The sequence below is a fragment of the Akebia trifoliata genome, chromosome 15, assembly GCF_017979445.1.
Source record: "Akebia trifoliata isolate Shusen 1 chromosome 15, ASM1797944v1, whole genome shotgun sequence".
NCBI lineage: Eukaryota > Viridiplantae > Streptophyta > Magnoliopsida > Ranunculales > Lardizabalaceae > Akebia > Akebia trifoliata.
This window is the reverse complement of record NC_141389.1, coordinates 19,684,469-19,695,267: the sequence shown is the minus strand read 5'-3', so window position 1 is coordinate 19,695,267 and position 10,799 is coordinate 19,684,469. Positions and strand designations below refer to the sequence as shown.

Below are 10,799 nucleotides of genomic sequence, written 5' to 3'. Positions count from 1 at the left end.
GATCTGTGTTTCTAAGCGCACCCGACTAATCCTCGGGTACACGTGCACACCCCGCCCCCCACATGCACCAGGTAATTTTTAGGATATATCCCTGAGCTTCACACCTAAGGGGGATTCAAACTCAAGACCTTTGCTTCGTGAGGTGTGGTCTCGCTCATCTGACTATACCTTAGATGGTTTTTTTTTGTATTATTATTATTATTATTATTATGTTCACGAAGTGGTAAGTGAATTTTATCTACATTAATTAATGCCTAGAAAATTGGCAAGTGTATATTGACACGATACTCCTAAGGGCGGGCCAAACTTTTAAAATAAAGTATAAAAGAAGCTTGGGACAATGTATTGAAAGACCTATTTTTTGAAAATATGTACGAAAAAGCCCCTTCTAAAAAAAAATATGTACTTTGTATTCTCAATTAAATATTAGTCTTAAAAGGATTTTTGAAGCTAAAACGTTGTAATTACCTTTTCAATGATTTTTTGAGGTTTAGAGAAACATGTTTAATTGAGAATATTTGGTACTCTAATGTTTTAAAATTAATGGCATGTCCCTTGATTGTAGTTATCCTCTAGATCAATGACAAAAAGATGAAATGGTCTTCTCCCATTGTTCGTGCTTGTTAACAGTCGTATTTATGAATCCTCAGGATTTTGAATGACACAATGATGGCTCTTAACTCTGCCGACATTGATGTTGTGTTGTTCGCGAAACCCAAGAACGACACTTATTGCGTTCGCCATGTGTTTGTTCCTTATTTGTCCCTTTTGCATGTGTGTCCGTACCGATTGTTTTGACTTGGGTGTCCCATTAAGGCCACGACAACCCATCATTACCTTGTCTTCCCATGCCATCTTGATCGTTTGTTTTGAATCATGAATCTCGAGGATTTTTGATCTATAATACTCCCTTACCCTTCTCATTCATTTTTTACGAATTGTCTCCCTATTTCTTCTTCTTCATTTCTTTTGCCTTTTTCTCTATCTCTGATTCTTGGTGTCATTTGCATCCTTGTGAAGCTTTCATTCAATTTCTTAGCGGGGTTAGAGAAGTCACTTGCTCCCACTGTCCTCCAATGTAGGTAAAGGTTTCTTTTGGGGATTTTTATTTATTTTTGTTCTTATTCTCTTCTCTTATATGTTTTCTTCTTGGGTTCCTCCATGGCTAAGAAGAAATCTTATTCCCCCACTTGCCCTCCTATGGGTGTGATAAGGGATGCCTAAAGAGGTTGGGACCTCTTTTATTGAGGAACTCTCATTTTCGCATGACCTTCCTTGGGATATCACTGTGGTATTCTGGGGACAATTTAAGGTAGGCCTTTGAGTTCTGGTTAATTGATTATTTCGGGAGGTCTTACACTATTATAGGAAGGTCCATGGTCAAATGAGTGGTAACTTCTACTGACTCATGAGGGTGAGAAGATGAATGCTCACCTTGATTAGGGTAAGAAGCTCAGCTTGATGAGGGTGAGAAGCACAAATTGCTAAACATCCGATCTCACTTTATCCTCAGAAGGTGCCCTAAGAAGAAGGGCTACTTCTTTTGTCCAAGAGGAAAGGGAAGACTCCCCTTTTTGTTCTACCCAACTTGGCTAAGGATTGGTTCCTTTTTTCAATCAAACTTATTGGAGGGTGGGAGCATGCAATTGGGGATGGGGATCCCACTCTTTCCTTCAACACCTTCAATAGAGTCGTTAACTATTCCGATCTATTCGAGTTGCCTTTTCAGTTATTCTTCTATCTTATAACCTAACTTGGGTGCTTTTTCTATTTTCTTAGATCCAAGAAAAAACAAGGTTCTAGACTTGACGATCATTGCCAACCTTCTCACCGGCTGAGCCCTTTAAGACAGGGTAACTAACTTTTTATCCCTCAAAAAAGGTGAGAAGGTGAACGAGGTTGTAACAAGATTCTCTCTTGGACCCTTGCACTTGTTATGGGATAAAGAAGAAGACGTGCTCGGTGACATGGCATTCATTCGTTCAAATTCCTGTAGACATGAGATGTTCATCATAGAACTTTAATGCTTTGTTATTTGGAGTCGCCACCATTATTTTTGGAAATGGGTGTGCATGGGCACTTGAAATGATTTTAAAATTGATTTATCATTATAGTGACTCTCATATATGAGAAATGCATTGTTTAATTAAGATCTAAGTAAAGATGTTAGCTTAGAGGATAGAGGAGGTGTTAGGTACCCTTTCCTGTTCACCAAAGGTGGTTTGTGCAATATGTGAAAATGTTCTCTTAGAAAAGGGTTTTGATATCAATGTATGATATTGGGAACATCCTATGGAAAATGATGACCTATCTAGCCTACATCATTTTCATTAATAGGAATATTATTTTAAATTTTTTAAAGAGATTGCATGATGGAGTTCCCTTAATGCCACAACCTTAAAGTATGTATGCAAGGGTAGAAATTTAGTGTTTCAACTCCAACAAGAATGTGACACATTTTTTCATCATTGTCAAGCATATGTGAGTAGGTGCATGATGTATAATATGATGCATGAGATACATTACAAGGGAAAAAGGGCATCATCCTCTACCTTTTTAATCGACCAAAATCCAACCTACCGGAGGTAAGAGAGGGTGTGCATTACATCTTAAAGGCTTTGTAGAACATAAAAATAAATAGAAGATTATGAGTAGAAAATGCAAGTGCTTAAATGAAAATCCTACTATACACCCACTTTATCTCTTGATGTTCTTAAATGATGTTGAGTATTGAGAGAAATAACGTGAAGGTTGAGAGTTTTAATTGAGAGTAGATGGCTAGCGAAGCTGAGGGTTGTTAGTTGAGAGATGAAAGATGGATAAAAGTTCTTAAGTTGAGGATTGAGTTGAAAGAGGAATAAAGAGGTAGAGTAGGGATTTTGATAGGGTTTTAAGTTGAGAAATGGGGGCTTGAAAACATGAATTGCTCATAATAAATAGGGATATTTATAAATTTTTTGAGGTAAAGTAGTCCAACCCTAAAAATAAATAGCAAGGACATGAGGTTTTGGTTGTTTTTTTTTGGGATTCTCAATCTTCATGAGGATAGATTTGGAATTTGTGAGATGAAATCCTAAAAGAACTTTTGGTGTTTGGATTTTTAGTAAATATAAGAGAAATAACAAAAGTATTTCTAGGAAGGTGAGTAGGGGAGTAACATGTAAAGGTGGAGTGGTAGGCAAAAAGTAGATTTGAGTTCTCTTGTAAATATCCCCAAAATTAAATGTATATATATATATATATATATATATTGAAACTGACTAATGGGAGAGCTCTATGCATGTACTTCAAGATTCCTATCTTTTGTGGGTAAGATTAGAAGTTCTCCCAACTTTAGGAATTTTTATCAAAGATTAATGTGTTTTTTTAGTTTGACCTTACTTTTTGAAGAAGGGATTCTTAGGTTTTCTCAGGGGAATTCACTCTCCAATTAGGTTGGAGCATTGGCCCACCAATAAGGACGATATTGAAGCTTATGAGAGTCCAACATGTATTGGGGGAGGTATAAGACAATGGGCTTATAATAGGTTTGGTATGGCTTTGGACTTGGGTTATGAACTTATCATGGTTTATATTTGGGTATGAGCTTAAGATGATTTAGATTTGGGTATTTGGACTAGATTTGAAAGTAGGCTTGGTATTGGGTTAGGGTATGGATAATGTATTGGTTAATGAAGAATGAGTTTGGATTATGGAACATGGATGAAATTGGGTCGATCCATGGATTCAAAAACATGGGTTAGGGAAGTGGGTACGGAGTTATATTGGATTAGGGAAGTTGTTATGGAATTGGATTGGATTAGGGACAAGGTTTGGGATGCAAAACCATATGAAATTATGCATGTATGTATGTATGCATGAAGAAATGTGCCAAGTGGCAATTATTATGCAATGTGGGCCCATTGAAGGGTTTTAAGCTTTTAATTGAAATCAATTTGAGATTTTGAACATTTGAACTTTTTCTAATAGGTTTATACAAATTGAGGATCTATAACTGCCCCTTTTTGTATGAGTTGATTGCAAAAAACTACAAAGAATAGATTAGATCCTTATTTGTACAAATCTGAAATGACTATTTGCAAAACGGTTGAAAACATTGAATGAATTGAAGGTTTTTTCTTGTAGAATGTGGCTACCCAAGCACGGGATATGATAGGGTTAGCCCTTTTTGAAATCTTCGATTTTGTGGCATAGAGCTCGTTTGAAATCTTGGATGAAATTTGATGGGTTTGTTCAAAGTGATTGATGCTTATAACCATGCAATGAAATTTTTGAAATACTTTTTCTTCTCTCTTTGTTGACTTCGAATTTTTAACTTCTTCCCTTCCATCATGGCAGTTACGAGATCGTCATAAGAGGGCTTGGTGTAACATGGTTATTCTTAATCATCTTATTTCCCTAGCTATTATTTTCCTGATTACGTGTTTTGGCCGAGGATGCAGATTGTTGAACTTACCGGCATTGTTCCTCTTGCTGAGGTAAGGTCATCCTTGACTTATTTTTTCTACCAACGAGATAGGTTGGAAGAGTTGCAAGTATTTAACAAGAGAATTGAAACAATTTGGCTTCGTTCCAAGAATGAATTACAAGCCTAGGTAACTCAATTGAAATTAGAGAAATCTTGACTAGAGTTTTTGAGTGATGAGATTGAGATGTTCAGGTTTGAGCATATTGATTTGCGAGAGAGGCTCTCTTCGAAGATGCATGCTGACATGATTGTTGAGAATTATTATTAACTAGGTTGCTCAGATCAAAGTCTTAAAGGATAAGCTTGATACCTACTATGCTTCTCATGGAAATGTTTGACTGATTTTTTCTTTGTTGTTTTTTTAGTACCTTACCTTTAAGAAGAGTGATGTAATACTTTTTAAAATGAATAAAAATAAAAAAATAGGTTTTTTACGTAATGACCTTAGATATATCTACTATTTTTGAAAATTCTTGATTTTGAGAAAGTCTTAGATTCTTTGTCACAAGCCAAAAATAGTAATTTTGATGATACATTTTTTTTTGTTTTAGATTTTAAAAGATTGCCTTTTGTTCAATAATCCATGACAGACCAATGTTTTATAACTCTGAATTTTGACGATCCTAATGCTTTTGCCAAATGTCAAGGATACAAGTGCCAACTAATCCTAGGCATCTTTAGAGTCATCCCCGAGGCTCTAGAATTTATGAGAATTTGACTGAGCTATCTTCGTCGTACTTATTGGAACATTGAGGATTTCAAAATTTTTTGCCGTTCACAATTTATACTTTCATGGGCTAAGAGTTATTGCTTATTTATTTATTTATTTTTTGTGTTCCCATTACTGTCCCTAATGCTAATTATGATTTTCACCAAACCTGATTTCCACGTTTTTGTGCATCGACACTTTTCAAGTTTTCATCGTGCTGGTGGTTTTGATTTTGCCATATACTGATTCTTTTACTCACAGCACCCTTATGGGTTTTCACTATGCCCCTTCAGTCTATGCTCATTTTATAGATTTCACTTTGAATTCCTTCTCGATTTCTTTATGCCCCTCGTGGCTTGGCGACTCAAGTTTATCTATGAGATAAATACTCTACTCTTCTAGTGGAAATTTTCCTTGAGTAACAAATCTGGACTCCCATCTTAAGTTCCTCCGATGATTTTTCATGGTGCGATAACTCAAGTTGAGCTTCGAGATCCATGACTCTATACTTCAAGTCATTTTTTTAAATATTCGGCCTGACTTCCCCTCTCGGGTCCTCTAACGACTTTGTTGGCTTGAATTTCGAATTGAGTTGCAAGATCAAATATTGTTTTCCTCAACATACTTCCATCATCATTGAGTTACTTTAAGCCATTCCTTAATCTGAGAAAACTTCTAGTAGGACGAAACGTAAGTTTAGGCTAGGGTTGCGAAAGGATAAAGAAGGACTGAATCTGGATTTATTGAGGGATAAAACGGGTATGGGTTTTGTCTTATTTTGCTCCAAAAATATGATATATGTCTCCTATCAACGTCTTACGAACTTGTTTAGGCTAGATATTTGGGTTGAGCTTAAGAACAAACGTTCGAGATTTTTTTTTTTTGACTTTTTGATTTTTTTGTATTTTAAGCCTTTCAAAATTTATACTCTTGTAGGCTAAGTGTCTTATTTTTGTTTTCAATTCACAGTTTATACTCATGCAGGCCAAGAGTAAACTTTGATATATATTTTTTTGACTCTTAATCTTGTTTTCTTTTTTTTTTCGGTGAAGATGACTTGCTTAGGTCTTAGGTTAAGAAATGAACGTGATGGTTCAAAAAGAGTTAACCAGGGGTGGATAATTGTTCAGGTAGGAGAAAGATGGTCTCTCTTCATTTCAATGTTTGACTTTATGCATAATATTTCTTAACGGTGTTTGTATTGATTGGTTGTGGAAAAACTTTCCCGTGTATCTCTGAGAGGATTAGAACTCCCCTCGACAATACCTTTTGGATGACAAATGACCCTTCATAATTTGGACGAAACTTTCCTCTTGTGTCTTTTAGTATTTGTAGAATCTTCTTTAAAACTAGGTCATCTAGTACAAATTCTCTAGGTCGAACCTGCTTGTTATAAGCTTGTGCCATTCTTCGTTGATAAGTTGATCATGACAGATTGTCGAAAGATGTTTATCTTCTATTAAGTTCAACTAATCGAATCAGGCTTAAATCCATTTTGCTTCCTCTAGTTCGACCTCCACGGGTAAAACTACTTCTATTCCATAGACCAATGAATAAGGTGTTGTTCAAGTTAAAGTTTGGATTGATGTTCGATAGGCGTATAGAGAAAATGGTAACATCTCATGCCAATCCTTATAAGTGACATTCATTTTCTCTTTGGTCTGTAAATGGCTAAGTTATGATGGGTGATCAGAAAATCTTTCCACATCTTGGACATATCTTTATTCTTGAGATTTTTGGCGTTATCGATTACAATCCCGCTTGGGAGGCTGTACCGATGTATGATATTGTTCTTCACGAATTTCAAAACGTTATCTTCCGTGACATTAGAATAGGACATGCCTTCTGCTCATTTTATAAAATAGTCAATGGTGACCAAGATGAAGTAATGTCCATTATAAGCTTAAGGAATGATTTGCCCGATGATGTCTATGCCCTAGAATGAGAAGGGTCAGGGAGAAGTCAGTAGTTCTGAGGGTGACGCATTGATCTTGTTGACAAAGATTTGATATAAATGGCCTTTTCGAACATGTTAGTAACCATCGCTTTCCATAGTCATCCAATAGTAACCTATTCTCATTATCTTCTTTGCAAACATATGTCCATTTATGTGAGGTCCACAGACTCCGTCGTGTACGATTTCGATCAAACATTGAGCTTCTACTTCTGTTATACACCTAAGAAGGACATCGTGGTGTGACTTCTTGTACAAGCTCCACAACTTAAGAAGAACTATCTTTTCAATCTCTGAATAGTCTTCCGATCATTCATTATGGGATTTGGTGGGAAAATTTGATCCTACAAAAATGCCTTTATGTCTACGTACTATGGTTTTTCTTGAGGTTATTTAATTTTCATAGGCAAATAATATGTTGATTCATCTTGAGTATTGATCTCAAGAAGGTCGATGATGGTGTCCTTATAAATGCTAACCATTGAAGCAAGAGTGGCTAATGCGTCTGCAAATTGGTTCTTATCCCTTGACATGTAACTAAATGAGATTCAGGTGAAGTTTGAACTTAAATCCTCAAGATACTCATGATAAGGAACTAGTCTCTGTTCTCGGGTCTTCCATTATTCTGTTGTCTGGTAGATTACCAAACTTGAATCTCCAAATACATCTATTTCATCTACTTATAGATCGATTATTACTTTTAGTCGCACAATGCCTACTTCGTACTTGACTTCGTTGTTGGAGCATTAAAAACTTACTCTGACTACAATAGGGAAGTGAGTTTCATCTGACTTGACAGGACTGCCCCAAATCTGTTTCCCTTTTGGTTTACTACTCCATTAAAGTATTTTTCCCAACTAGAGTTCTTGCCTTCATCATCCTCTTTGACTTCTATGAATAAGATGGCTTTATTGAGAAAATTTGTCTTTAATGGCTCATAGTTAGGCAAAGGATGCTTGGATAAGTGGTCAGCAATGACTTGTCCTTTAATGGCTTTTTGAGTGACATAGGTAATGTCAAACTCAGATAATGGTAATTGCCATTTTGTAGTGCGTCTCGTTGATGTTGAATTCGTGAAAAAAATACTTCAAGGGGTCCATCCGAGCAATGACCATGGTTGAATAACTGAGCAAATAATATTATAGACGTTGTGATACTAGACGAGAGTACAACATATTTTTTTTGAGAGATGAATACTTCACCTCATAACTTGTGAACTTCTTGCTAAGGTAGTAGATGGCTCATCCCTTTCAATTGATTTCATTGAATTGTCTCATCATACAACTGATAAAAGTTTCTTGTACATAAAGATACATCAACAGAGGTTGACCCGATGTGGGAGGAACTAAGACTGATAGATTAAGAAGATATTTTTTGATATTTTCAAAAGCTTCTTGACAGTTTTCATTCATTTCCTTCGGCTCATTATTCTTTAATAGTTTAAATACTGGTTCATAGATCGGTGTAAGTTGTGTTATGAACCGACTAATGTACTAAATTCTACCTAAGGATCCCCTGATATCTTTTTTTGATATCGATGGTTCCATGCTTAGAATGTACTTCGTCTTGGCTAGATCAATTTTGATGCCCTTTCTACTGATAATGAATCCTAACATCTTTCCTGATGTTGCCTCAAATACATACTTTGCCAGATTAAGCCTTAGACTGTACTTCTTTACCGATCAAACAATTTCTTCATATTTAAAAGATGATCCTCATCGAGATTGATTTGACTATTATGTCATCCACGTATACCTTTATCTCTTTGTGAATCATGTCATGGAATAAAGTAGTTATTGGTCGTTGGTAAGTTGCCCCAACATTCTTGAAATTGAATGACATGATTTTATAGTGAAAGTACCCCAAGGTGTGATGAACGCAATGGTCTCTTGGTTTTCTTCCACTATTTTTATCTGGTTGTAGCCTGAGAAGCCATCTATAAACGAGAACATATCATGCCCCAGTGTATTGTCGACTAGGGTGGCGATACCATAATAAGTCATCTTTAGGATTGGCTCTATTCAAATCTCTGTAGTCAACACACATATGTACTTTTCCATTCTTCTTTGGTACATGAATAACGTTAGCAAGGCATTTGGGTATGTGGATTTCGCTAGAAATCTTGCTTGAAATTGCTTTATTACTTCATCCTTGACCTTAAATGTCCATTCTAGATTTAATTTCCTCAATTTTGATTTAACTGACTTGCTTTCCGGCATGATAGGTAACTTATGATTGACCAAATCTGTGCCTAAATTGGACATGTCTTGATAGGACCATACAAAGACATCTTGGTATTATTGTAAGAACTGTGTCAGCTCTTCTTTTTTGCTTAGTTGATAATAGGGTTCCAATCTTGACGATCTGTGGGTCATCTTCGGTGCCTAAGTTTATTGAGTTTGTATCCTCTGTATTTGGCAGAACACCATTCTCATGATGCTTCATAAGTTCTTTGATTTCTTTCGGAGGATATTAAGCCTTTTCTTTGACTCTTCTTCGATCACTATTAAGTCAAAGTTGATTTTGAGGTCAAATTCATCTTCATCTTTCTAATACTTTATTTTTTAACAAGGCACACTCAACTGAGGCAACTCCTTGAAAACCTTTGGTATTTTGAAGATTTTTAATTTTTTGAAAATTTGAAAATATTTGAGTTTTTTGAATCTTGCAAAGTTTTTTTTTCGAAAGGTTTTTGAATTTTATTTTTACTTTTTGAAAGTTTTTTGATATTTTTGAATTTTGTAAACTCTCTAAACTCTTGAAATTAGATAAAGAAAAATCATGCAAAATCATTAGCAATGAAAGTGAGTAGTCTTTGTTCCAAGGAAGATGTCTTATTATGATCCTTGGGAAAATGAGATTTTACTAATGACATTTTTATAGGTTGTAGGGATTTTGTACCCCATCTTGGCCTCATAGTTGATTGGGTACTCTTCCTAATTTTTGAGGATTTTTCCCTCCTTTGCATGGTAGATAGGTTGATAGGGTGGCTCCCTTGACGGTTCAAATATAATCAATACTTCTGACTGACAAACGTTAGAACTGGGAACAGATACCTCAAAGGTGGGTGAAATTACAGTAGATCCCTTATCAATCTTGAAAGGGAACGATGATTCTTCTTCTTCGCATACTGCAACTTCCACCTCCAAGTGCTCTTTTTTTTCTTCTTGACTCTCTTCAGAATCCCCTTTGGATAGGATGTTAATGCCCTCCATGGAGGGAGGCGATGACTCAACAAATGAGTCTTCTTGTATTTGAATAGGCTTAATATTTACAACCCTTGGTTCTTCTATATAGTTTGCCACTGGTTGCTCTGACAGACTATCTGGTATTTTCAATAATCATGGGAAGCTGACTCTGATGTGTAGTACTTTACACAAGTTCCATATATTGGGCTCATGATTCTATTTTCTTGAGAGTCTAAGTTTACTACTTTTTGTCATTCATGTCAAAGATATATTTTTTTGTAGGCTTGAATCCGAGGTCAAAGTAGGGAGTGTGTTTTTTGGCATTGATTAGAGTGACCCTACCTTTTCCTCCAATTCTCAATCTTTACCTAAGACGATACCCTACTTTCTTCATCATTCGCCTGATCATCAATTTTTTTTGACAATTCTGCCTTTATTCTTTCTTTTCTTCTTGGCATGTGATTCACGGATGTGAACTGA

General features: G+C 35.8%; 1 protein-coding gene across 1 annotated transcript in view; it reads left to right on the top strand.

Moving 5' to 3' along the window:
- The first annotated feature begins 493 nt into the window (after window positions 1-493).
- Window positions 494-10,799, top strand: part of LOC147384527 (callose synthase 5-like) — a 49,145-nt gene continuing 38,839 nt past the window's right edge. The window contains exons 1-2 of the mRNA XM_086425537.1: window positions 494-1,078; window positions 4,339-4,478. Coding sequence (XP_086281663.1) covers window positions 4,437-4,478 — 42 coding nt within the window. The 5' untranslated portion in view covers window positions 494-1,078; window positions 4,339-4,436. The remainder of the gene's footprint in view (window positions 1,079-4,338; window positions 4,479-10,799) is intronic.